Source organism: Epinephelus fuscoguttatus, linkage group LG16, assembly GCF_011397635.1.
Source record: "Epinephelus fuscoguttatus linkage group LG16, E.fuscoguttatus.final_Chr_v1".
Lineage (NCBI taxonomy): Eukaryota > Metazoa > Chordata > Actinopteri > Perciformes > Serranidae > Epinephelus > Epinephelus fuscoguttatus.
In genome coordinates this window covers 31,230,966-31,258,847 of record NC_064767.1, presented here as the reverse complement: position 1 = coordinate 31,258,847, position 27,882 = coordinate 31,230,966, and the positions used below count along the sequence as shown (strand labels likewise).

At 41.3% G+C, this 27,882-nt stretch overlaps 1 protein-coding gene across 5 annotated transcripts in view; it reads left to right on the top strand.

The window, feature by feature from the left end:
• The window catches only part of LOC125903567 (kinase non-catalytic C-lobe domain-containing protein 1), a 59,506-nt gene that overhangs the window by 8,497 nt on the left and 23,127 nt on the right, over positions 1 to 27,882 (top strand). For 2 of the 5 annotated variants that reach the window (XM_049600554.1, XM_049600555.1), the window contains exons 3-16: positions 2,271 to 2,329; positions 7,011 to 7,157; positions 9,679 to 9,796; positions 9,887 to 10,026; positions 12,689 to 13,315; positions 15,044 to 15,158; positions 15,443 to 15,514; positions 15,696 to 15,757; positions 15,854 to 16,012; positions 18,956 to 19,033; positions 19,200 to 19,284; positions 20,290 to 20,482; positions 22,199 to 22,917; positions 23,837 to 23,975. In XM_049600554.1, coding sequence (XP_049456511.1) covers positions 2,271 to 2,329; positions 7,011 to 7,157; positions 9,679 to 9,796; positions 9,887 to 10,026; positions 12,689 to 13,315; positions 15,044 to 15,158; positions 15,443 to 15,514; positions 15,696 to 15,757; positions 15,854 to 16,012; positions 18,956 to 19,033; positions 19,200 to 19,284; positions 20,290 to 20,482; positions 22,199 to 22,917; positions 23,837 to 23,975 — 2,713 coding nt within the window. Of the gene's footprint in view, positions 1 to 2,270; positions 2,330 to 4,236; positions 4,479 to 7,010; positions 7,158 to 9,678; positions 9,797 to 9,886; positions 10,027 to 12,688; positions 13,316 to 15,043; positions 15,159 to 15,442; positions 15,515 to 15,695; positions 15,758 to 15,853; positions 16,013 to 18,955; positions 19,034 to 19,199; positions 19,285 to 20,289; positions 20,483 to 22,198; positions 22,918 to 23,836; positions 23,976 to 27,882 lie in introns of those variants that run through there. The other 3 variants (XM_049600556.1, XM_049600558.1, XR_007451316.1) reach the window with 3 other exon arrangements.

Genomic DNA, 27,882 nt, shown 5'->3' with positions numbered 1-27,882 from the left:
ATGTCCTCTGATGGTTTTCTTACAACGATGACCAAGGAATACTGCCAAGGTTAAGCATCACAAGCTGTTCCATTTCTGATAAAACCTGTCTGGGACTGTCTGTGCTCTGTGGGAAATCTGATCAGCCTATTTGCAAAGTGTGTGGAATCAGTAATATTTCTCAGCTCTTACTACCTGTTGTGCTAAAATGCTGAGGGCATTCATGACTCACCAAGCTCTCACCATCACCCCAGAGGCAACTGCGTCACTGACAACGCCTGCCTTTTTTTTCTATAATTCACCACCTATTTCACCATGTTACAGTTCCTCCTGACTACAAAGGGTCTAAATATCTTGTCTCCCTCTTTTCCTCCCATCTGTCCCTTTCCACTTGTTTGTTTGAACTGTCAACCTCTCTGAGAGGAGAGGAGATGGAAAAAGCATGGAAGGGGAGGAAAGAAAAATGGTGACGTGAGGAATGGAAAGAGGAGGCAAGAGGAGACGAAAAAAAGGCAAAAGACGGGAAGAAATTAAAAGGTGTGGAGAGAAGAGAGTGGGAAAAGAAAGAGATGAGTGAAAGAAAGGTAATGAAAGAAGGAAGTACTAATTGGAAGGGAAGGAAAGGGAAAGGGGGAGGACAGGTGAAGAGACTAAATGAAAAATGCTAAGAAGTGGAGGAATTAAAGGAGGTGGCTACAGGTAGAGAAAAGAAATTAAAAAGAAGCGATGAAAGGAAGGGAAAGAAAAAGTGAGGAGAGGAGAGGGGAATAGGCAGGAAAGAGAAGGAAAGGAAATTGGGAAGGATAGGCAAGTAAAGGAAAAAGGGAAACGGAAAATGAGGAGAGATGAAAAAAGGCTAATTAGGAAAGGAAGCTGAAAAGGTGATAAGTGGAAAGGAAACGTGGGAAAGGAAATGAAAAGGAAGAGAAGTTAATAGTAAAGAAAAGGGAAGGGGAGAAAGAATAGAAAGAAGGGAAAGGAAGAAATGGGTAGTTAAAGAAAAAGAAGGGGTGAGGAAATTAAGAGAGGAGAGGAGAAAATGGTGGGAAATGGGGAAAGGAAAGGGAAGGAAATGGGAAGTAAAGAGGTGAGTAAAACAAAGATAAGGGGAGAGGAAAGGACTGAAAGGAGGGGGCTTGAAAGGGAAGGGAAGGAAAAGGGGCAGGATAGGTTAGGAGACTAGATTAAAAAAGGCTTGTGAGGAGTGGAAGTTAAGAAGGTGGGGAGAGGAATGGAAAGGTAACGACAGGTAGGGAAAAGAACTGAACAAGAGGAGTGCAATGGAAGGAAAAGGAAAACTGAGGAAAGGAAAGATGAGATGAGAAGAGAGAGATAGCAGGAAAGAAAAATGGGGAGGATGGGCAAGTAAATGAAAAAGAATGGGGAAAAGAGGACAGGATATGAAAAAAAGGCTAGGAGGAGAGGAAGTTAAAAAGGTGATGAGAGGAAAGGAAAGGTAGGGAAAGGAAAAATTTGGAAAGATAAAGAAAGGCAAGGGGTAAGGAATTTCAGAGAGGAAAGGAAGAATGTAAGAAAATGAGGAAAGGAAAGACCCAAGGCAATAAATGGGAAGGAAAGGAAAATGGGAAGCATAGGATAGGAAAGAAGAAGAGGAGAGGAGATGAAAACGGCTAAGGAGGAGAGGAGAAATGGAGATCGGCCTCACTACACCTGGGAGGGGATATCATAACTCCAGCAGACAAACCCAGATCTGTCATGACCCACTTTACTCCCCTCCTTCCCTTCCCTTCTCTCTTCCTCCTCCAGCCCTGCCTACAACCTCTCTCTCCCTCTGTCTCCACGTGCATCTCTCCCTCACTTGTCCTAAGTCCAGTCAAGGGAGAACATGTTTGTGGTGGTGTTTTCATGTCTCTGTTTGTCCTGCTTGTAGCCAGAGCAGTGGCCTATTTGAGGAGGAGAAAGAGGAGGGGGAGGGGGAGATGGAGGAGGATGCCACGCTGCTCCTCAGCGGCTGCCTCATCTTCTGATCTGCAGATAGCTCCTGTCTTGTTTGTCAGGGATTATCTCTGACACATGAATTAAGCAAATGAAGGGAAACGGCTGCACTAGCTCACTGGACTGTTGTGGTTTAACATATTCCTCTGATTTGCATCTCATTACCGTGGAGGCTTAGCAAGTAGGTTACAGTACAGAACTGACATGGCAATACATCACAGTGTTCACATCAAACAACAACTGCTCCGTTTGTTCCCTTTGTGGTGACAGATATGCCATACGCTTTTCAGACATGCTTAATGGTGCAGTTAATTGGTACGTTTTCGTCCTTGCAGATGATCCGGAAGGGTCCTTTGTGCCACCTGAATTTGACAACACGGGCAGCACGTTCGAGGTGAGAGATGCCAAATCTTCTTATAGATTTTATTCTGGTCACAGATGCACACACCCCTGGGAGATTCTCAGTACACACCGCACAGTCACAGTCACCTTGATGATATTTGCTGAGGGAGGAGAGAGTCTTTCCTCACAGAGAATCCCCCACATAAGCCAGCAATCATTCAGCTACAAGCTCACCTCTGTCACCTCTATCTGACCATGTGAAATAGGGAGGAGGCAATTCTCTAACATGCAGGATTTGTAATTGTACAAGAGTATTGCATCTGCCACTAATCAATACCATGGCATTTTAGGGTCACTGCAGGTCAAAAACAAATATACGGAGCCAGGGGAAGGAGGTAATATCCAGAGAAAAAAGTGGTCGGTTTACAAAAATAAAGTTGGATTTTCTTTAAGATGAAAGTGTTACATTTATGGGAAAAAACTCACAAATTACCTGCCAGAAAGTCAGGTGACGCAGAGAGTGACAATGTCCATGTGGGGAGGAAGTGGTGGCAGATGAGTGGGTCAAGCACAGGACTTTAACACAGAAGACTGGGGTTTGTGTCCTATGCAAATCAGTGTTGACTTCTTATTTTTCTTATTATCTATCAGTTTTTAGGATATATAAAGCTGCTGAATGCACACTGTACATAAACCTCAGCAGAATAGCCAAATAGGCCTATTCATGTTAATGTCATATTTCAACGTTGGTACTGTAGGACATCCGGGAATGACCAGCTGATGGGCATGTAATATCCTGGATGTCGGCTCAACTTTCTTTTGGAACTATTTTTGGACCAAATGGGCATCTTGATGTACGTTTAAACTTGCATTCAGCAGCTTTATACATCCTAAACTGACAATAATAAATCCACCAAGTCTAAAAATGATGAGCCCATGTCGACTCACATGGGACACAAATCCTGGTCTCTTAGTTGAAAGTCCTTTGCTTGACCTATCCATCGACCTCAACTTCCTCCCCATGTGGACTTTGTTGCTCTTTATACGATGTCACCTGACTTCCTAGCAGGTAAAGCTACTCTTACCTTTCTTGCATTTCACACAGCACAAAAATTTAAACAATCACAACTCCTGCCTCCCTCCAAAGGCCTACTCCCCCTCCTCCATTATGTCCTTATTACGTCTATGATAGACATAGGCGTTGGCAAGGTAACGTTAGATACACGGAAGAGGAGGGCGAGTGAAACGTTACAACCAAGACAGTCAATCGCAACCCCGGAGTTTTAAAACTCAACCGGAGTCAGTGATGACTGATGAGTTTTAGAATAAGGTTACAGTGCTAACATTAGATAGTAATGTTAAAGTTACTAGTAAATGGAAACGCACAAGGAAGATAATGTTAATGTTTCAGAGGCTACGCTACAGTCAGGCTAATGTTAGCCATTAACAACTGGATGCTGTGTTGTTATAACGTTATATGTTATATTAGAAGCAAACTAAACATAACATTACCTGTCCTGCACAGTCAAACGCAACCCCGGAGTTTTGAAACTTATCCGGGGTCAGTGATGACTGAGATGTTACTCGAATGTCAGTCGGAGGCCTCCACATGGGGAAGACAGGCTCAGCCAATCATTCCATTTGGTCGGAATGCAATGATTGGTGGGAGTTTTCTTACAACCACATGAGAGTGGTATAATTATTAGTTTTTATCTCTGGTGGAATTCACTTACATTTTAGTGTGCCATCAGTTTATTAATAGCATTTTAACCTAAACAAAGAAAAGTGTAAAATTTACACTTGCTTTAATTTGTGAGTATTTATTTTTTCTTACATAGATGTATAATAATTGCTAGCTGGATCCCAAGATGGCGCCGATTCATTCCAGTGGAGCTCACCTCGCGATGACGTCATGGATTTTAAAATAGATTTTGCCGACTCAGGGAAAGTTTTACAAATATAAAACCTCCATGGAACTAAAAACTAAGACGAAATCTTTGTTTTATTTTCGTTGTCGAGACGAGACGTGACAAAGATGTTCGTGGTGGACTATCGGACTTTGAAAGCGGTAACAGCCATGCTTGTCATTATCTTCAAATGCTGCGTGAGCAACAGGTTGGTAAACTCCAGTAAATAGTCTGCGCCAGGATGTTTGGCCAGCCAGCAAAAACACTCACACCGGAGCAACGTCCGCCATTAGTGTGAGTTGTGAGCTGTCATTCAGAAGCAGATAAACAGCCGTGTGTGTCTGACCGTGCATGGTAGAGCTGCTGAATGGATTTGCAGAGTATGCTAGTTACTAGCGTTAGCTGTTAGCAGTTAGCTCCGGTTGTTAGCAGCTCAGTCGCAGCGAAACGAGCAGCCAGCGGCCGCCCGGACTTCACGTCTGTTGATCCCCCCGCAGGACAAGAAGGTTTATGGGTTGGTGCTGTTTGACAGGCAGGTAGGAAGCTCAGTTATCTGTGAGTGTAACTTAGCTGTGCTGTGAGTTAATAGTCTGAACTCAGATCAATTTTCTCTGACAGAGATGAAAGTCTAGTTTTAATTACCAGCTCCATAAGAACTCTAAACCTCCAGACTGTCATGTTTACAGAATTCAGGCTTTAATTAGGATATTTTTCTGCTTCTAAACAGTGAGATTGATCAGTCAGAGTTTCCTAGTTGTCTTAGATTAGTTATTTGTGGTGTCAAAGTTTGTCAGAACATAAATAGAGGAATGCTGAGGTTTTCAAATGGTGATCAGTAAGTGTGTGCTCATAAACCACCCCTTAAATCTGTCAAACACTGCTGGAGAAATGACAGATTAAGTGTGTGGAGTTTATTTGTAGTTGTAGAAAAAAATGTCTAAATATTTTTTTTTTAATACAACCTGTTACCTTGATTCCAATTTGTGATACCTGCATTAGTCTAACTGGATTAGTTGAACGATTTAAAAAAACATAATGACTAAAAATTAATCACGACATCTTTAATTTTCTAATTTTTTTAATTTTCTTTAATTTTCTGAAGGATAAAAGTGACTTAAATGTGACTAAAACTAATAAGCATTTTCGTCTTAAGACTATGACTAAAACTAAATTTAAAATAGCTGTCAAAATGAATCCTGCAATGATCCATAATAAAAAGTTCTAACAGACCTTTGAGCTATTTTGTCAACAGTTTTACAAGTTGACACTGGGAGAAACTGGCAGCAAGGTTGAGCAGCTTTCTTTGGGCCCTGTTTCTTTATATTTTTTCTTAAATTTACCACATTAATCTTGGAAATTCTATTTTTTTTTCTCACATTTTTACCCCCCTTCCCCTGCTCCACAAATTTATTTTCAGTTTTTTTTACTTACAGTAGCCCCATCACCATTGTAGATCAGGTCTTATCTCTTCTCTTGCTCTCTTAAAATAATGCTAGTCAGGCTTGTGTAGTTTTTTCATGGGTCCATTTCAAATAATAACGCTGGAGCCACTATGGTTGTGCACATACACAGTTTTCCTGTGGAAATATGCATTATAAGCAATATTTCAGGTTCACTGAAGGCTCACTTTCTGTGGCTGAGATAATTGAGCTAACAGTGTCTTTTGTTTAAAACCTGTAAGATCACCTGACGTCCCATGTTTCATGCCCATCAGTACAACATTATCTGACCAAACCCATGTCAGGCCATAATGCCCACAGCTACAATAATAAGACCTCAGCTGGAATTAACTGTAATTATCCTTTAGTGGTCACCCATTGAATCTTATTACAAATCTTGTTGTAACGTTATTATACCTGCAGCCTCTTGTATGAATGTGTCTGTGTATATGTATCATCTTTCTGCAGCAGGTCTCTCACTGGGTCCTTTTTGTTGGCTAATTGCATTACTCTAAATGACTATTGCAGGTTTATTCATGTTTAAATACATTATGTATGCTCTTTCAATGTTAGTAGGTGAATGTCTGTAACCTTTACACTCATCCTTAGATACATACATCCGTGTCTGCTGCGCTATGAGTCTCTATGCAGCCTTTGATTCAACTGGATTCCAAAGGTTTTGGCATCCTGTGTGGAAAAAATGCAGCATAAAAATGTGAAGCTCACACATTCCCATTGACTGCTGTCACTGTTCTCACCATCACATGAATAAATTTACAGTAGGCTTATGTAACTAAAAACTGTGCATGCCAGTTTTGCTGTCTGTCAAAGTACGCAAGATGTCTGACAAAAACGCACCTCTTCTTCTTCTTCTTCTTCTTCTTCTTCTTCTTCCTCTTCTAAAGTGTTTTTCTCAAGTGTGTTTTTCCAGAGGGAGATATTACGCATTGCCAAAGTAATTGTGTAAGCAAAACAGGAGTTAAGACCTTCAACTGAGTATTTCTGTGACTATTTTGGTGACTCACACTGGGATCCGCCTTGCACATGTGTTTACCACATAAGTATGGGTGCAGTCCACTTCAATTGTTGGGAGTGATCGTTACATCTGCGATGTGAACTCAGAAGCACCTGGTTCAAATCCGCTGCTGCCGTACAGCTGACCATAATACCCACTGTCAATGTAGCAAAGCAAAACAAAAGCTGTGTCATAAATATCTACAATACGTGACAATTACTGCCCAGAATGGTAAGAAGATCCTGTGTTTTCTTAGGCTTTTCTGTCGTCATTCACAGATTGAGATCTCTGCACTTACTGTAATTCACAGCTGCAGCCGGCTCCTGATGATGATGATAATAGTGTTTTCTCCTCCTGTATTCCTGGCTGCAGGGCCATGTTTACTCTCTGGGCTCCACGCTTTCTGCTGCACTGAACTTTGTCATCGAGCCAGAGCTGGAGGCAGAGCTGGGAGAAGAAATCCAGAGGCTGTTGGAGCAGATGCAGGAGGAGAACCCTGAGGACAGGCCGCTCCTGCAGGTACAAACACCCTGCTGGCTCTCTCTCTTACGGCTAGGAAGATTTATGGAAAGGTGTGAAAAGTGTGGAATAATTAGAGATCTCTCTTGAGCAATTGTGTTGCCATGGTATCCAGCTAAAAAATAAGTGCCTGAAATAAAGTTGATTTATTTCCATTTCAATGCAAATGTAAAAATGAGTTTGCTTTACATTTAGCGATTAAGAAAACACCAACTTAACAGTAAAATGAGAAACTAAGGATTAAAAAATGAAGTAAATGGTAATGTGATCAGTAAATATTGAGGTTCATTTCAGTTCATTCTAAAATTGTTAGGAAATCCTCAATACCTAAAAAAAAACCCCAAAAAACTAACATAAGCCATAGACTCATTATGACTCAAGTAGATGAATGGTGATACAGCAGCACGTGTGTGGCCAGCCAACAAGATTATAGAATATATTCCAGTGTAGCATGGTGTGTTTATTTTTGGATGATTTTGGCTCCAGCATTAATTTAAGTCTATTTTTCCACCTTTGACCATTAGATGAAGTTCAATTATTGGCACTGCATATAGTGAGTCAGTGCTCTTGAGCAGCATCAAGTGGAAATGCTGTGTCAGTGCAAGTGTCAGTGTTCACTCTGGTATAATCACAGTCTGGGGAAAAAAAAGAAAAATACTAAATAAAATATATATAAATATATGCACAATGTGCTGCTCAGTGCCTTTCAAAATAAAACTAAGAAAAGAACAGACAAGTCATACGTGCATTAAATTGACTTGAAAATTTGTGAATAAAAAAGAAATAATGGTTTTGGCTCATAATGTTATACATAACATACCTTGAAAGTGTGTTACAAGTTTCAAAGTACACTCATGCATGTTATGTTTTCAATACACTAGAAGATTTTGCAAAGATGTTTAAAAGACTAAAGTCTGACACAATGTCACACCTAAAGACAATGTGAGTTTTTAGTCACAGAGTAAAAGATTTTGGAAAGACTGGGCATCTTGCAGGGTCATTATTTAAAAGACTACAACTAGATTCCTTTTGAGATAATTTCCTGTCCTGCTCCTGGAGGAAAAATTTACTCCAGACTCCCTTTAAGGAATATGACATATTAATGATTCCTTATGATGATGCCTGCAAAAACACATAAATCTATAAACACAAGATAAAAGTCATTGCATGTTGACAGTATTCTTGTTAATTCCACATCATTATCATCTATCAAGATAAAATGTATCTGCGAACAAACTTTACATTTTGGATTTTCTGTTGCCTCACCTCGCTACCAGCTTCTGTTGGTTAGCTGTGCTATTTTAGTGGTAGGAGACTGTGGGAATGAGATTCAAACCATTTCAGAAATTAAATTTCCTCACTAAAATAAGTGCAGGTTGGTGGATCAGATAAACTGAATTAAACATGGAGTCTTGTTTATTCCACAGTTTCTCCTCATTTTCCACAGTCATAAGACGACTGAGACTTGTTTATGTTCTTGTGCCTCCCCAAAGTCCCCTCCACTAGAGAGAGCGCACCCATTGGTTGTTGACAATGTTCACGTCATTTAACCTCGCTATTTAGACTTACGATTATATAAAACATGTTTGATTGTGTCGGAATGTCAGGATGAGAAAAAGAGTGACTTAATAGTCAAGATAATGGGAGTGCACCACAACTATAGAAAAACTTGCATGATTTTATTCCAACCCTGGAACTGCGACAGTGAAATTGCTTATAAAGTCATTTGTTGCAGAGCCAGCATTAGATGCATTTTTTCTTTACATAGAGAAAGCAGATAATCAAATGTGTGGAGGTAGATGGGTATGCAGGTGAATAAGTGACAAAAAAATCTGTTCCCGCTCACTGTTTACACTTAGGATAGATTTATTGAATAGCTACATTTTGGTTAAGTGACCTTTGCTTGGCATTTCATGAAACAAATGACCACAAGCCTGCAGATACACTGTAGGATAGTCTATTCATATCAAGGAAACCAGCAAACAACCCGAGGTACCAAGCAGTCAGTCATCCGTAAAAAGAAACACATGGGAAGGGAAAGGTGAGGAGAAAACAGATTTTAAAGCCACTGTAACGGACCCTACAAAAATTTAAAGATATATTTCTATCGATAATGTCAGCTAATTCCAAACAAGAACAAAATTACATCAACTTCCTGAACAATAGCTATGCACAAGTTGATGGGTTTAATTCTTAAACTAGAGAACTGCATACATGTACCAAAATAGCATAGCAAATACAGAAAAGTGAAGAAATAAACTGGAACCCACACAATATCTGTAGAAAACAGCAATTATCATAATGAGTCAATAGGTGAATAACCCAGCGAACATTCATACTATATGATAACATGACTGATGGAAGCATCTTTCCAAATATACATATATGCACACAGTATGCATCCTGTTGTGTTCTGCCTCTACCCACAGATGGTTTTCCTTCCTTAACAGATTTGTACAAATGTAAAACATAAACATTTTTTCTTGAATTTTGCAAACCAGCAACTTTGATTCTCCCACAGGACATCCTGTCTCTGGCTGAAGCCAGGCTGTCTCATATCTCCTCTGCAGCTGTGTGCCGGAAACTGTCTTCGGTTGGGCGACGGGTGCTTTCTATCGAATCAGTGTCAGCCTTTCAAGGTCATGTTTTTCACCTCGATTTACACATCGCTGTTTGGTCTCTGCTGTGGTGTCCCCCTGGTACTAATTGCTTTCTTTGTTTATCCACAGATGGACAGGAAGGCTCCTGGGAGGCGAGATGGCAGCATCCCAAACCCAGATGTCTGCTTAAAAGACTGAGCTTGGAAGACAATACCAAAGACCTGTGTGTTGACAGTTCTGTTAAAGCTAATGGTCTGTCCAGGCAGCAGGTATGTGACAGTCTGAAGTTATAAACGTTTGTTTATAGCATTTTAAAAAGGTGATGTCAGCTTGTATGAGATGTTGCTGCAGTTAGACTTGAAGAGCGCAGAAGCCTCTTAATATTTGATGTCATCATATTGGATGCCGGCACTATAATACGATTTAATGAGCTTCAGGGATCATGAAAAGAGACTCTGTGCACCTGTTTGTGATATTTTACTTTCCCCCGAACAATTATAAATATAACAATGTGACGCATTTCCCATCTAAAGCCATTCAGCCACCAGGGCTAGGGGTGATGTTGGGTTTCAGGATTCTTAATTTCATACCTGATTCTCTATTGAATGAATTTGAATGGGGTGCACTATTTTTAGGCTCTTACTCCACTGATTTACAATATGAAGCATAAGTGGCTGGTTGAGCTAACTGGTCATGATGACGGTCACTTTCTCACCAAAAAGAAAAAAAAAAAAATGTGTGAGCATGCAGCTTTTTAAATGTCTTTACTCAACCAGAGTTGGCTGTAGTGTGTGCTGGTAGGCTGGTCTTGTTTGTTAGTACTGGAATTCAGTGCTCCACTCCACTAATGTATCTAGACTCCGTGTAATGGGGTAGCCTGGAAATCCAGACCCAAATCTAGAAAGATTTAGGGTCTGGCTATGAGTAATGCAAATGGCCCAACTCGAGTGGCGGCACCAAGCATGCATTTGTAAATATCACTGCACGCAATTGGATAACACTACGACCAATCAGCAAAATACACGGGGTGACGTATACGCTTAGCTACCAGCGGAGCTAACTGGTAGATTAGACTCTTGCCGTATCCGGTCGGCAAAGCAGCAAAAACGTCCTTCTTGCAAAGGAAAGACTTGAGCGCCGTCTTCTGTTCCTCTTTTAGAGAAAAAGTCAAGTCTAACTTGTTCATTGTAGCGGCCAAAGTTGTTTGAAACAACTGGTGTTCATCTGTAGCCATCTTGCAATGTTCACTGAGTGATTCCGGACTTCGTCATCGCAGCGCTGTCGTCATCTGTTTAGCTCGCCTCTGGCCCGCCTATATCAGATACACCGATGTGATTGGTGCAGCTCGGTTTCATGGGCATAGGTAATGAGCATCATTACTGATTGCCAGAGTGACTCGCTAAGCAAATTCAAATTGTGCTCTCACGAGAACTCTGGATTTCCAGGGTAGTAATGGGGTACAAAGTATGCATAAAATATAGTATGTGATGTATATGTAAAGCTAATTACCTAGGCCAGGTGTAAGCCTTGACGGGATCACGCTGCTGCAAAAGGTGCCTCTTTGCATTGGTTTTTGACACCGAAATCAGTGACAAAACGGTGGTATTTGATGAGTTGGGACTGAGAGTCTGCTGTCTGTCCACAGCTAATCTGGCATACTACTGGAACAATCGGCCTAATATTTTGTGTGCGTATATACGTATGACCATATGCTCACCTCTCGGCATTGCTGTGATCACAATTATTTAAAAAGATCTGTTTTATTTACTGTTTTATTCTGTCATAATAACTGCCGACTCTTCACTCCTCTTGAGCAGCCAGTAGGGACTGCAAGTCATCAACAAAATCAAAAGCAAAAAGAAAAGGCATTTCTGGAAATCTTAGCTAAAAACAAGCCTTACCATCTTTTGCAGGCCACATTTTGACCTTCGTCAAGCCTCGAGAGAACTGACATCCATTAAAAAGTTTGGTTTCTCTCTGATCATAGCATCTGCAGCTTGATTTTGTACCCGATATGTTATGATTCACTATGTTAAGCAAGATTCTTGACTGCGTCTTGACTGTAAGCCAGGAGGGACTTTTCCACTGGGTGCTTCAATGCTGCGTGTATGTAGAGAGGTTGCAGTCAGCTCTGGGGGTTGCTTCCTAGTTAAGTTATTACATCCAAAATGCACCCAGACTCTTCCTTCTTTGAAGATGAACTACAAGATACATAATTGTGTGTATGCGCTGCACATCATCCAGGTGCTGCACTGTACTCTTGCAGAGCTCTGCTGTTTCTGTTTGGTGAACATAACTTCATTAACAGCGTACCAAAAATTATTTTTGGCATTTACAAGAATCCTAGAAGGTAACAATTGTGATGTGAATAGTTTTCCCAACCCTCAACCCCTATCCTCCACCCTAGTTGTCATTGTGTCGCACTCCAAACTCTAAACTCATGTCAGACTGATCACTGGGGCATTAATCATCGTGCCTGATACTTTTCCATTATTCTACAAACGAGTCATAAACAAGCAGCAATAGTGTGAGCTGTCTTACTTTAAACCAGGCATTTCTTCCTCATCAATTTCTGTAATCCACCACCTTATTAAAACCCAGGGCCAGACACAATCTCCAGATACTAATGGTTAATTGCTGAAAGAGAGGTTTCTGTACTGGGGTAATGAACGTTGTCCACTCATTACTGAAAACAACACCTTATGTTGATCTTTCCATTAGCTCTCAGTCACTCTTGTTTATGTTCCAGCCATAGACCCTGTGCGTGTGCAGCATCTCAATTGTGACAAAATCGACCAAGGTTTCTTTATCTGTGTTTCAATTTTGCAGTTAAAAAATCTGTTTTACACCCATTAATGTATAACTAGAATTATTATTTTGCATTCAGAACAGCTGAAATAGAGGACTGTATACTAACAACTCAATCTGCAGGTGTGCGGGGGCTGGGATTCCTCCCTCTGGGCAGAGGATATGGAAAGTGGTGAAGGAGACGGGATGATCTTGGCAGATGAGTTGGACTGCAGGTCCCACAACAGCTCTCCAGTGCGGAGGAGAGCCCAGCAGAGGCTGAACAGGGTGAGGGGGGCTCTGAACCGCTCCTGCTCTGTCCCAGATTCCAACAACCCCCCTTGTTTCACCCCTCAAACCCACGGAGATATCAGTGTACCTGTATCCGACCTCACTGAGATAGGAGCGGACGAACACTTGAGCTGCACGTCTGTGTGGAGTAACAGACTTCAGAGACTGAACCGGGGCAAGTCCTGTGAGTCTTACCCACACAGTAGCACTGAGGATTGTGTGAACTCAGTTGTGGACAGCCAAATGTCACGAGGAAATGAGGATGCTGCAGAGACATTATGCTGCGGAGGAACACAGATTCAGGGGTGCCAGGAATGTGAATCTAAGGACTGCACCCAGGATTCAGCCTCTTCCTGTGCCTCCTGTCAGGAGCTGGACATGGAACAGGAGGACCAGAGCACATTGATCCCCAGCCTCTACATTCCTAATAACTACATGACCAAAAGCATGCTGTGCCTCAATGAAGAATCTCAGGATGAGGTTAGACAGAGCCAAATGGCTCTCAAATTTCTGACTTTGCTGGCTGTCTGTAAATAAGAATAACTGTGAGAGGGAACGATAGAAACATAAAAAGGTTCTTGTGGGGAGGGGTGTATTTGTGTTTGGAAATGGGAACTAGAATTTTTAAATGTAGTGTCTCCAAAGTGCTAAGTAGTAGCTTGAGAAGAAGCTGAGCTATCTGTTAGACTGACAAAATAACCTAAATCAAGGTCCATGTTTACAACTGTATCTTCATCAGCAGATGGAGTTTGCTTAGTTGACATGGAGTCGTTGTGTTATCATCATGGGACCTAAGTATAAAAGTTAGTGTGATAACAGCTAGTTGATGGTGAGGCATGATAGCAAGGGGACCTTGTGTTAAAATGAAAGGATAGTTAAGATTTTTTAAAGCGGGGTATTACGAGGTACTTATCCATACTCGGTGTGTTGCCTATATGGCAGTCGGCACTGCCAGTTTGGAGAAGTGGCAGTAGTTTTGATCAGGAAGCTAAGCGGTGCACTGTTGTGGATGGGGGCAGCAGCAAAATGTATTTTAGCCACCCAAAAAAAATATAAACAGTTTAACTCTACACTATATTGAGAAGATTTTCACCGCTTTATCTTTCCATCAGACAGCCTGTTCCAATGGGATAGCCGTTAATGGCTACAGTTCCCCATCTATGCTCTTGTCAAAGCCACCAGACTCCATTAAAAAAACAGTAATTGTGGCTGACTTGATATGGGGGCTGCTGGTCTACTGTTGCCTTGATCTTTTTGTTAGTTTGTGTTATTTTTGTGACTTTGGTGAACGCTTATAAATGCCAAAATCACACAGCAACACAAGCAAGCTAACTGATCGAGGCAGCGATAGACCAGCAGCTCCTGTGTTCAGCAATGTTAAATTCTCAATGGAATCTGGCTTTCAAGGGAGCGATATAACAGCTTCATTCCTTGTCTGATATCGCTGACTCAAAGGCAAGGTAAAGCAATAAAAGTATACTTAATAGTGTGCACTGAAAGTGATATTAATTTTTTTAGGTTGGACATTTTTTGGGTGGCTAAAATACATTTTGTTGCTGCCCCTACACAGCAGTACATTGCTTTTCCGAGTTCAGCCTGCTTCTTTAAACCGGGGGCATGTTGACTGACATCTACTCTATGTAATACACTGACTGTGGGTAAGTACCTCATACAACTCCACTTCAAAAGATCCGAACTAACCCTTTAATTTTTGACCACTATTTCTACTTTGTCTACTTTAATCTCCCACTATTTCCAGAGTCAAGAATGAACTTGAACTTTTATTTCAAAGCAGCTCTTTTTAGCTCTATAGCTAGTTAGGAAGCCAGCAAGCTAACTTGCTCACTGGCTAAGTAGCTAAACAAGTTTTATTCAGGATACTTCACGGCTTCTTAGTGCAAAAATAAATTTGCCATGATACATGATGCTGAGGACTGCTTAGCTTTTTTAATTTCCATAAAGAAACTCTGCCCATTAAAATCTTTTGCCATAAAGAAACCATGCCTATTACAAGCTTTTGCTAGAGTCTGTTACTAAAGCCTATAATGAAACTTCCATAAGACAAATCACTGCTGAAGGTTGGAACATTCAAAAATAAATTTGGAGAAAGTCAAGTTAGGGATTACTTCAGTTTGAGTTAATGAGGCCTGCTCAGCTCAGTAACTTATTCCTGTTTTAAACTGAGTTTGTTCTTTATTTTCTGTGCAGTGGATCTCTCTGAGAGAGTTACTGACTCGGTGTGGACGGAGGCTGACAGTTAATGAGCTGTGGGCTCTGTGCTACACCTGCCTGTCCACACTGCAGACCTACATTGACTTTCCAGGTGATTTCAACCTTCTTTATGCTTGAAACCAGAACTTAATATTAACTGCTCCCCTGCAAGAACAATGGAGGTCTCAGCATGTATTATGTAAGAATAAATGGTGTATTTTGTATCTTTCTATTTTATTAGTGTTCATGTTTTTGTGGTCATTTAAGATCTTCTACAGTTAATGTTGGGCTGGCAGAGGGAAAATCAAAAACTGTGTGAATTACATTATGTTCCTTGGCCTGCGTTTTTGTTGCCTACAATTTTCCTGTACAGCTGATTTCTCTCTTTTCCATTAGCCTACCTATGCCTGGACACACTGCATGTTGGCTGTGAGGGAGAAGTACTTTTCCTGAAACCTAAAAACATTGGTAGGTTTCCTTCAGTCCTGTGCTGTAGTCTGATGTTCTCCTGCAGAGCAATAGAGCCCAGCAGCCAAACAGTATTCCATTTATTTTAATATTGCAGAATAGATGTTGAGAATGCATTCCTTACCAAAGTATATAAGTGTCTGGAGGCTTTTCACTAACTGACTTTCTGTGTTCTTTGCAGGATCCCGAGATGAATTTTATCTTGCCCCTGAATATCAAGAACATGGAATTGTGACTGAGAAGGTTTGTCTTCCACAAGTTATTTTTTTAAAACTTTCACCAGTCATTTGCTTTGGTTGAAGGTTTTTCCCTCTAATACTCTTTTCTGTCTTGGCTCAGGTTTGTGTGTATGGGGTTGCTGCTATTCTATGGGCTACAGCCAAGTTCAGTTTATCACCTAATCAAAAACTGGCAATGCCTCGCAAACTGAAGAGACTGCTTCTGGAGATGGCAAAGAGGACGCCCATTGAGAGACCTACCATCATCATGGCTAAAAAAGTTTGTATTTTATCCGTTACTTAAAAAGCAGGAATTGCTCCCAAGTTGGCTTTTTGTTTTTCAAAGTTTCAGCAAAGCTCCCTGGCTAACACTGACAGACTAGAAAAGTTATGCTTCATATGTAGTTGCCAGTTTTCTTCTTTTACTGGGCACAGGCTACTGCAATTTGCAAATCTCTACTGCATTTGCTTGAAAGTATCTGCCATTAGAGCATTTCAACCATTCCATTACTTTTCTGATTCCTGTACTCCAGCTGAACTTAAACTCCCAGTCAACACTATTTCTGTTTTCAACTCCTGTTATAATGCCGACGTAGCAGCAGGCTCGATTTAAATGTACTAAAGCACTAAATATACCAGCAAATTACAAGAGACAAAAGTCAGTTTGACTGCGAGAATGGCTTTGATTAATATTTCTGCTTCAGTTTTATTATTAAAATATAAACTGGGTTGTGTGTTTTGAACTGTTTGAGAACAAACAAGCTGACAGCTCAAACCGAAGCCTCGCCTTCCAGTTTTGTTTCATACTCAAACAGAATTGGGGGAACTGGTGATATTTATACAGGGAGGCTGAAGTAGTGGAATATTGACTTGGGGTTTCAGTTCTTTTGAATGCTGTTCAGATGCAATACCAGACTTCCTACAGTTACATTTTACAGGCCTCCAAGTCTTATTGCATCTCTTGTCTGAGATTAACTATCACTAGTTTATGCCCACTGCAGGTGTTATATGAACAACCCTTATGTTTTTAACCATGCTAGTGACATGGCTCAAAGAATGGCAGTGGTGGTCTGCTGTCCAGCTAGTTGGTCCCACCAGTTTTGTAGCACAACTAGGCTACATGAGATTACCCTTTTTCTGATTCTAGTGACATTTCTCAGTAACTATTGGATGTATTGCCATTGAATGTATTGATGAACCCTACTTACTTGCCCTACCTATTTCTTACTAGCAGGTTGAACATCTTACTTTTCTTTTAAGACATCTAAATATCATCAAGATAGATTGGCACAGATGTTTTGAGCAGAATTTGTGGTCCCCTCAGGATGAATCAAATACCTGTAAAAATCATGACATTTACATCAGCTTTAGTGTTATTTGCCAAGCACATGTGTAGCAGTAGTTGGAGATAGCAGCTCTGTAACGTTGAAGCAAGGCAGTGTTTTAAAGGGGAACTAATGTTTTTTCAACCTGGGCCCTATTTTCCGATCTACTTTTGTCTAAATGAGTGATAGGGTGTTCAATATTTGACATTTCTCCAGTACGAAGCTAGGGCTGACCTGCCCGCAGCCCGTGAGCATGCGCTATATTAAATAATAGGGCACTCAGACAGCGTCAAACAGCGTCAAATACATCCACTAAAAGTGCATTTTTTTCACACAGGCTCGGATTGTTAGTATAATTATCCGACAGCATAACGGAAGGGAGAAATGAACATCTGTGTTTACCTTTAGCTGCATTCGGACATGTTCCTCTGCCTGTTGCTGCTCCCTCTCTCCTCGTCTGCTCTTCAATTTCAGTGAGCTCTGCGTCCATGTACGTCCGTGTACTCTGGTTCAAATAGATACGGGCGGTGAAAGTGAAAGTCTGGCTCTGAAACCTCACGTCTCGCGAGATTTGAGTTGTTGCAGGAAGTTACCGCTGGAGTGACCTTACAAACGCAAAGAGTTACTCTGTTTGGAGTAGTCATGGCTGAATTTTTACCCGATTTTGACCAACTGGATCTGGATGAGCCATTTGAATTTGATGATGGCCCGTATTTTGAACAAGGCGTTCACGGACATACACGGACGCAGAGCTCATTGAAATTGAAGAGTGGACAACGTGAGAAAGTGAGCAGCAACGGGCAGAGGAACATGTCCGAATCCAACTAAAGGTAAACACAGACGTTTGTTTCTCCTTTCCGTTATGTTGTTGGATAATTATACTATCTGTGTGAAAAAAATGCACTTCTAGCGGACGTATTTTGAAGTTGTTTGACGCTGTCTGAGTGCCCTATTATTTAATATAGTGCGCGCTCACGAGCTGCAGGCAGGTCAGTCCTAGCTTCATACTGGAGAAATGTCAAAAACTGAGCATCCTATCACTCATTTAGACGTAAGTAGATCAGAAAATAGGGCCCAGGTTGAAAAAAACATTAGTTCCCCTTTAAGCTAATTTCCTAATGTCAGTTTAACATGAAACATGCTCACCATACATGCTAACATGATAAACTGAGACATGGTAAATTTTGCCTGCTAAAAATCTGACTGTTAGCATTGTCATTGTGAGCATGTTAGCATGTTGACATTAGCATTTAGGTCAAAAAGCCACTGTGTACAACCTCACAGAGCTGCTAGCATGGCTGTAGCCTCTAGACTCTCAGTTAATTTTATGAAGGATGTTGTTTATGTTATGTTCATGTTTAGGCTATTGATCATTTCTTATAAGACAATGGTCAGTGTACCTAGTGAAAGTACATTTTGGAAAAAAATATTACGATCAGGCATCTTAATTTTCTTTTAATATTTTTTTAATTTATTTTCTACTTTTACATTTGGTTTTATTTTTTAATGCTGACTTTTATTTTGTCTTTCTGTCTTTTATGTTTCACTCTTGAAAGCACATAAAGGCCTGATTTTATTTTTGCATATCAGTGTGCACAACTTCAGAAAGGAGCACCTTTCTAAATAGATGTATCCTTTTTTAAAGAAAAGTGCTTTGTCATTCAGTCATAAAAGACTCTCCAACAAAATACCATAATTTCCTTTTATTTTTATGCTGTCAGTCATTTAGTAAAAGTAGCTGTGAGTTCTTCAAATACTGGAGTTTTTATTTTCCACTCAAACACTTGAGTTATTTCAGGGCACAATTAATTCTGACATTATTATTGGTGTCTGTGTGTGACTGTGTGTGAAGTGCCCTATATTGTTATCTCATTTGTTTTCATGTGGATCTGTTCCAGAGCTGTCGTGACTACTTAGCATGTCAAGGGACGAATGCTGAGACAGTGTGGAACGACCTCATCAGCAGAGTTCACCCGGTAAATGTTGCTTTGTTTTATCCCACAGATGCACCTTTGTGCTTATTAACTGTAATTCATTTAAGTCTCAATGTCAGAGTGAGTTTGTTTCTATTTGATCATCCTCTTAATGTCTGTCCTGTTTTTTCTGTCTCGATTGTATTGACCCAATTCTATTTTCTTCCAGTCAGCCTCTAAATCCAGTGATGCTGATGATTTAAGCACAACTGAAACTAAACAAAGCTCATGTGAAGAGTCCGCACAAAACAGCGGTAGGACATCTTCAATTTAGTATGAACGACCCTCATGCAATATAGATTACCTTGAAAGTGTCCAGTATATTATACGCTGAATGTGCCACATATTAAAATGAACCTTTGGATTGTGCTATCAAGAAGCACAACCAATTTTTTTTGTCTTAAAATTGTCACTTCTTTTGACATTCACGACAGAAATTGATTCAGTAAAGACAGAAGCTTGGCTTTAAACTGGGATCGAACCATGGTGGCTAATATTTTACACGTTCTGGGAGGAATTCACAAAGAATGGATTTTGGCTGCTGATAGCACCATGAATTGCGCATCATTTGCAACCGCTGTCTGCATTGTCTAATTTGTAAGAGATATTGTGCTAATAATATTACAGCACAAACACGCTCATAAAGTTTTAAAGCTGAGTGCAATGTGCCACATGGGTAATTGCAATCAAAAGCTTAAAAAGGACAAAGAATAAACATTGGTTTTGCACCAGGGACACTGTAGGCAGGGAGAAAATAAAACTGAAATTTTCTACAGGTCCTGACAGGTTTGGTGTAGAGGCACGCATTGCATGTAGATGTTGTCTCCTGGCTGCATCACTGCTGCTATGATCACTGTTAAGTGTGGATATGACACCCCTTATAAATGTGCTTCGGTTACCATTAACTCTGTGAAGACGTTATAATTTCACCGTAACTGTGTGTGGCTGTAAGCGCTGGTATTTGTGAATTGGACTGTTTTTGCAATGAAGCTTATTTGCTTAGACTTGGGCTAATATTGCACCCAGTATACAGTATGCATTTACCTAATTTAAATATATACAAATATCACAGGAGCATCAAGCAGCTATTTGCTTGGCAGCGCAGTTAGGAGGCATTTCACCCTTCGCCGGTGCTCTGAGTGGCTCCAAAAGCCGTGCACTCCTTTTGTGAATCCGCCCCTCTTGTGTACTTTACCGATGTGCATTGCATGAGACAATATCACTGATATTGTATCTGGCATTGTTGTAACTGTGCGTAGGCTTTGTGCCCATGGCCACTGAGAGCCGACTGGCTCCTGTGCCTGGCCCTGTTCCCCACAGCTATCCAGTCACTAAGAAGCTCCAACTACCAGAAGCCTTCACTTCCACTGCCACACACTTCACCCCCATCATCCTGACCAATGACGGGGACTCAGAGGAGGAGAGCCAACACCTTGGAGCTGCCATTGATAGGTAGGATATTCCAGATAATCATATGTTCTGTCACTTTACATTTTGTCTTTTGTTTTAAAAAGCATTAATTTCGGTAAAAATGATTCATATGATTTAGTAGTAGTTTTTAGTAGAAGTTTGACATTTTTGTAAATGCTTTCTTGTTGACAGTTAAATGAGAAGACATTTGCTTTGCTTAGCACAAAGAAACTGGTGAAAATAAGGCTTGCTCTGTCTGCAGTCACATGGTGTGTTTGTGAGTAACTCATTGTTTAACAGCCACCCTGTTTGTAATGATTGTGTATGGGATAATTCTTTTCTGGCCAGTGTATGTCATGTGATCCTGCTATACAGAGTGTGGCCACAACGCCCAAATCATCTCACAGCCCCATGTAGGTATAGTTATGGCTGGAGCAGCTACATGACCCACCCTCCATACCCACACATAGTCCACAATCGGCCCCCTTTGCCTGCAAGCACAAACCCTGAAGAAAATGCCAAGTTTGAATTAAACAAGCTATCAAGTGTTAGGTTAAAGTGACAGCCATAGCAGCTTCACAGGAGATGCTTTGGACAGCTGCATGGCTTCCTCTTAGCTTCTTAGCACACTGAACGTAATTGTCAAGTTTCCATGTGTCAGAAATCCAGTGAGCTGTGGCTGTCTCATGCATGTGTGGCCAGCACAGTCCATCTGTCTGTGGTAAGAGTGAGTAAAAAGATAAGTATCCTTTAGTATAGTCTTTATGTTTTTAATGTGTGGTGTCATCTGTGACACCTCCGCTGGTTGGGTGGCAAGCTAACATTAGCAGGTGTGTCTGGAGATTCGCTGTTGATGTAGAGTAAGACAAATGCTTTGTGCAAAGTCAACAAACAGCCTTGTCTTTGGTAGCTGATTTCCCATCTACGGTGTAGAACCCAAAATACTTCCATACAGTGTTTCTCAGATGCTTTGGTGTCATGATTGTCCTCTCAGGATGGCTTGGCTTGCCAGTGTCCTCAGTGCAACAGGTCAAGCTGATAGTGAAACTTTAGAGCACCCTCTGCTGGATGACAAGGCAAACTACTTTAAATGGTCTGCTGTCTTATAAATAGTCTGCTGCACAAATTAAACAGGTCATTGCAGTTCATAAATTAATTATGTTTGGATTAGGGATTGAATTTTGAATAAATAGTGACAGCCCTATTACAGCGTCATATTGTAGCATGCTTCAAATAACCATTGCAGTGGAGGATTTGTCTTGCACTGGTGGCCGGAGTTTGTCGGGGTGTGTTGTGCAGGGTCTGCCTGGAATATCTGCAGCTAGACATGTGTCTACAGTCCAGCTCTGGTCCGTGGGAGCTTGGGCCGGGTGCAGTGGTTTTCTGAAGTCCCCACTGGTTGCCTGGCAACTTCACAGAAATAAAAGAACTCCAGGAAATCCCTGAGTCTAGCCAATAAATAGTCAATATATAATCCCCCATAAAAACACACATATTGTTTTGTCTTTATGCTAAGCTAAGCTAGTCAGCTGCTGGCTAGAACTATATTTATATTAAATGGACAGAAATAAGAGCTGTACTAATCTTCTCATGAAAATCTCAACAGGAAAGGGAGTAATTGTATTTTCCATAATGCTGAACCGTTTCTGTACATGACATAATTTATATTTAAAAGGAAAAAAAATACAAGAAGAGACATCAGTAAAACTATTACATATACATAAAAAGAAAGCTTAGTAGGGATTGTTTATTTTACAGGACTGTGGATGGATTCACAAAAAGCAGTGACTACATCGAGGAAAGGGACCTCGATTTCACGTCACACTCTGAGTACCCACACCCTACACCGACTGAGCCCAGTCTGCATCCACAGGAGCTGCCTGTTAATCAAGCAAACATAACTACAACTTTTACAACTTCCAGTGACGAGATGCCGGTCAACTCTACTTCTCCTCTCCCTGATATTTCCTGTCTTGAAGTCTCTCTTCCTCCACCATTATCCACTAACCTCAGCGGTTGTGGTGTTTTCAACAATTACCTCTTCCGTCAGGATCCCACAACAGGACATCTTTCCTTAGTGCCTGTGCAAGTGAGGGCTCCCGAGGCTCTCCTCGGGTTGGATATAAATCTCTCCCTGGTGCCACAGGCTTTGCAGGGACTAATCACAGTTCCAGAGAGTACTGATGGTCCATTTATTAACTGTCTGAATGTGCCTGTGAGGCCTGGACCCCAGGATTATGGCCCACCATCATCCTGTTTCAATGGCAGCTCCATCATTTCTTACAGCCCTTTGGAGCACAGTGTGCCCAGAGCGTACAATGGACAAACAAATCCAGGAGCACAAGGTGAGAGCCAGTCTCCTTCAGAGTTCATCTCCCCTAAAGTTCACCCTGCCCTACAGGAGGTGATTGACCTGCTCAGGGGAGAGTTTTCACTTGATGGGTATTTGGACAATGGACATGAGGACATCGACATGGGTATGTATCTTTACAGCATTACAGCATTACATTGTTTTATTACTGTTTTATTTGCTTTACACAGCAACGGAATGGTGAAATACCTTCTGTATCCGTTTTATGCCTCCACACCAGTGATCACCGTGACAGAAGGCATTACGTTTTCAGGTTGTCTATCCGTCTGTCCCTTTCCATGAACTGATATCTCAAGAACACCTTGACTGATTTCTTTCAAATTTAGCACAACCATCCATTTGGACTCCAGATAAACTGTGTAGAATTTGGTAGTCAAAGGTCAAGGTCACTGTGACCTTGCGTCCCTCTCATTCTGGTGAATGCCGTAATATCGTAAGAATGCCTTGAGGGAATTACTCAGATTTGGCACAAAAGTCTGCTTGGACTCAAGGATGAACTGATTAGAATGTGATGATCAAAGGTCAAGGTCACTGTGACCTCATGTCTAATTGGATAAAATGATGAAGTGCTGACATTTTATATTCAAAAGGTCAAAGGTCAGCTTCATTGTGACAACATAATATTCTGTAAAAATACTTGTCTGACCATTATTCAACATCATAAGAAATAGTAGGGGAGACATTTGATCAGATACTGAATTGGTGACACTAATCTTGAGTGTTCATCTTAAAACTGTGCTGATTGTATAGATATTCTGTGAAGCCTCCACACTTGAGATTATGTAGCTTCTTTGCAGCAGCATTCATATTTGATGCATTGTCCACTGTCATGGCTACATATGGGTCTGGACAGACATGGATTTAAACTGTGCCTGTAACTTACCTGGTTAGCGAGGCATACAACCAAGAGGCAGTTATTGTGGTTTTTTTTTTCTGAAATCACAGAACAGTGACTCACTCCATCGTTCTGTTTTGACTTGTTCACACATACTAATTTAGAAAATGGTCTTTTTCTTTTTTCCGAGGGGAGTACATCTTCTCTTTGAAGGACCTCCAGTACAAAACGTTTGCCAGCGTTGTGAAGGAGAGGTTCAGTGATCTGTATTGGGAAGACGACTTGCTGGGTGTATTGCACTGCCTCGTTAACTACAGCCCATCCACACTGTGAGTGGGACTTCAAACACTTGTCTCTCTTTAAACTCTTCTTTCTCAATTTGGACCACACAAAGGACATTTTGTCAGTGTAGCCAGTGGCACAGCATTGGCTTTGGTTCACGAAGTGTTTACTCAGTAAAGAGAGCAGGCTGAAATGTCTAGCTGTGCCTCAAGCATCCTACATCCTGATACAATGAAACATAATCCCTAACACTTTATAATAAGGGTACAGTTACTTCATATATTAATTTATCTAATTGATGTATGAAATTAATGTATGAAGTATATGGACTATTAGCTGGAATCAGAAATATGACGCTGTTTTTATCAAACTGGTGGTCAGATGGAAACATCGACATGTAGTTGGATGATCCAACTCTCATTGTTGTAAATGTCACATTTACAAGCCAGGCAGGAACATGAGTTGTTTTTTTGGTCATTTTATTATTATATTTTTTTGTTATTGTTGAGAGAAGTGGAATGGAGCGTGAACATGGAAGAGTGCACTGAAACCAAAAGCATCTCAGCTGACTATTCAGGGGAGGAGAGACAGACAACTGACCACTCAGTCATGCAGCAACATGTAGATGTTTGCATCTGACTGTCAGATTCATGCATTAAATACCCATGACTCATGAATCAGTTACGCATACTAAAGCGTGTGTTTTGTGCCTTTATTATGAAGTGAATATACAGTGTATTAAGACCGGGATGGTTGGATTGGTTAATTGATTAGTCAATTGACAGACTACTAATCAACAACAATCAAATAAATAATGTTTTTTTATATTTCTATATTTTATACATATTTAAAGACCAAGGGCTCTAGTTTCCCAGTGCAGCGCAGGGTGGCACAGGGTGGCGAACCCCTTGCAGAGCTAGTTTCGAGCAGCGCAACCCGAGGCGCGCTCAGTTTGGTCGTTTGGCAGACCGAGGTGTGCTGAGATGGGTGTGGTGGCGCAGCAGGGGGAGGTGTCGACAGATCCAGCTTGGCGCAGTGACAGTTTCGTGCCAAAAGGCTTCGCCGAAGGTGCGCTAAAAGCTCGCCAACTGAAACCATGTCTACTGTCAGCGCAGGGGTAGCGCAGCCGGTGTAAGCCGAAGTTTGGCTGACCAGCGGACAGTGTGCACACGTCACCAAAACCTCACAGGCAGGTTTCCAGAATATCAGGCACATTAACGATGTAATAAATAGCCAAAAAACACTATTCAATGCAACTATCTGCAATCAGCACATGAATGTATCTCTATATCAACTGTCCCGTCACATCACTGATTTGATTAACACAGCAGCAAACTAACGAGTTCACATCCCTCTCAGCCAACCACAAACAGCCACAGCATCAGATAGGGAGTATATATTCAGCATCTGTCATCTTAGAAAAGTCAAAAGAAAAGAAACAGAGTGAAACTGCGAGAGAGAAAGAGAGAGCGCACGCACGAGAGAAACACAACATTGATTTACAATTGTGGTGACCTCCTCCCAGGCTACCTTTGCATCATCAGCCCGTGGAGGTCTGCTCGCAGTTCCGTATATTCGGACACTGCGAGCTTGGACCTCCCGGACCAAAACATCAGTTTCCTCCTGGGAGAAGTTTGGCCGTCTGACGCTGCTGCTCTCTTCCGCCATGGCGAATTGAGTAAACTCTCATTACGCCTTCGCGTGGCGCATTTAAGGGCGAGGAGAGGGGCTCATTTGATTGGTGTGATGTGTGTAAAACCCACTCCACGCCTTCTCTCCTCCCTCTTTCTGACTTGCGCCGGTAGGAGGGACAGAGGTGGGATAGAGGAGTAGCTGCGCCAGGGCGCATGGTGTGCCAAACTTACAAAATCCGCCTGGCCACACCCAGTTGGCGAAGTGCAGGTGCGCTGCGCCTCCGCCGCGCCCGGTCTGTGAAACTAGAGCCCCAACTAAACCCCAGAGTTTTGGGTGAAGTGCCTCTACCCTGGAAACACAAAAAAAGCCTCTAGCATCAGCAGGGCAGGGCTGGTAGGGAACACGTGATGCCATTGAGCCCAAAAGACTCACACTGTGAAAGCAACATCAGTAAATCAGTGGATGCATTTTTTATTGAGCACCACAACTCCTGTGAAATGACTCGTTTCACTATCAGGATGTAAAACAGCTGGTCTGATACCATTTTAAAACTGTAGAAGAGCTGTGTGATTAAATACATTTCTCCCTATTCAAGTTCGTGGAGGGCTAAACTGGAAGTTAGCCACTCGGCTGGTGAAGGTCTCTGTACTCTTGCTCTGTGGGCCAAGTAATGCGGAAGATCCGCTTTATTTTATCTCCTTATACATCTATTGTTAGTTGTTGATGAAAGCTACCACCATATATGTGTATGTCACCTGCCACCAGATCAGCCAATAGCAAAATTCAATTGCAGTAGCCTGGTTTCGACCAGTAGAGTGCAGTCGTTATGACTATTTCTGACACCATATGTGTAATTCAAATACTTATAAAATGTCAAGATTTGGACCTGGATCCAGCAATAATAGAACTTAATAACTATAAACATTGGTTTCAGCTAAAAATAGGTATGGTTGGGGGATTTAGTCACTCTTTAATTGTTGATTGAATACTTTTTGAGGTTTAGCAATCTGAAGACTTCACCTTGACTTTTAAGAAACTGTGTGCATTACTTTACTATTTTGACATGTTGGCATTTTAAAAACTAGAAAATTACTCCAACAAAAGATAATCAGAAGCATCTACTAATAAATAATCAGTCCATATCTGTCTGGAGGACCACAGAAGCCCACAAGTGGCACCTGGTTAGCCTGCTTTTAGACATGAATCACTTTTCAGTCATTAACGTGAAATGTTACATGTATATTTCAGTTTACTGACTGAGCTATCCACAGTGCATATCAGATTCTGAAATATTTATTTTATTATCATGATCAACATCAGTTTTTAATCCTTAAAATGAATGTCTCTTTTTCAGGAAGTGGGCCGGCTAATGAATCCAATCAGCACAGTTAGCCTACATTATGAGTTAAAGAGATTATCTTTGGTGCCAGAATAATTACCCTAAATTGAAAAAGGATATCTTGTTAACAATAAAACAGCCAGAACTGCCATCTAAACAGTGAAATGAAAACGTGTCTGCTTGTGGTCAGATTTTTCATTTATTCTCACGTGGATTCTGAAGAGTTGAATGATGCTGTTCTCACTGAGCATGACCCCCACACACATACACAGCATTAATACAATATGCACTTCATACACAAACGTATGCCTGCAGCTTAAAGAGTCCCTATGGTAACCGATACATCCGTGAGTGAAGGGGAGGATGTGTGGCAACACTGAAGATACAAATAAAGCCTCTTCTGCATTGTCAGTGTGTCTTAAGTGTGTGAATGAATACATGAATGAAGGCAACAAATTCCATGCCTCACACTTCTCTTTGCATTTAAGTGTAAGCTAGAGACGAGTGGAGGGACGAGCCTGCCAGCTGTCATAGACATCTTTTTATCCAGCCGTTGCTCTGCTCTTATGCTCAGGGCAATATGTGGAGAGATCATTTAATCTGCTGTGGTAGGCAGACATCACAGCTTTGCATAGAGATAGACACTCTTCCTCGGGCTGTGTGCTCGTTCAGAGGGCTCAGCTGTGGAGGGTTATTTTTTTCCCCCCTGTTCCAGTTTCTCTGAGGGGATGGCAGGAGGACTGTGGGCTCTCTATTGACAGATGAGACGGTGTCCTGTGCGGGTGCAATTACATTTTATTGATCGATTGGTGTGATTTGCAAGTGCTTCTGATCTACAAGCTGCAAGATACTTGAAATGAGTCTTTGACGGCTTTTTGTTTGGTTCTTCATGATTGTTGCTATGGGCGACTGTGTTCTGCTGTGTTTTCACATTAAAGCAGTAAACACACTGCTGTGAAAGTTGTACGCGGTACTCTGGA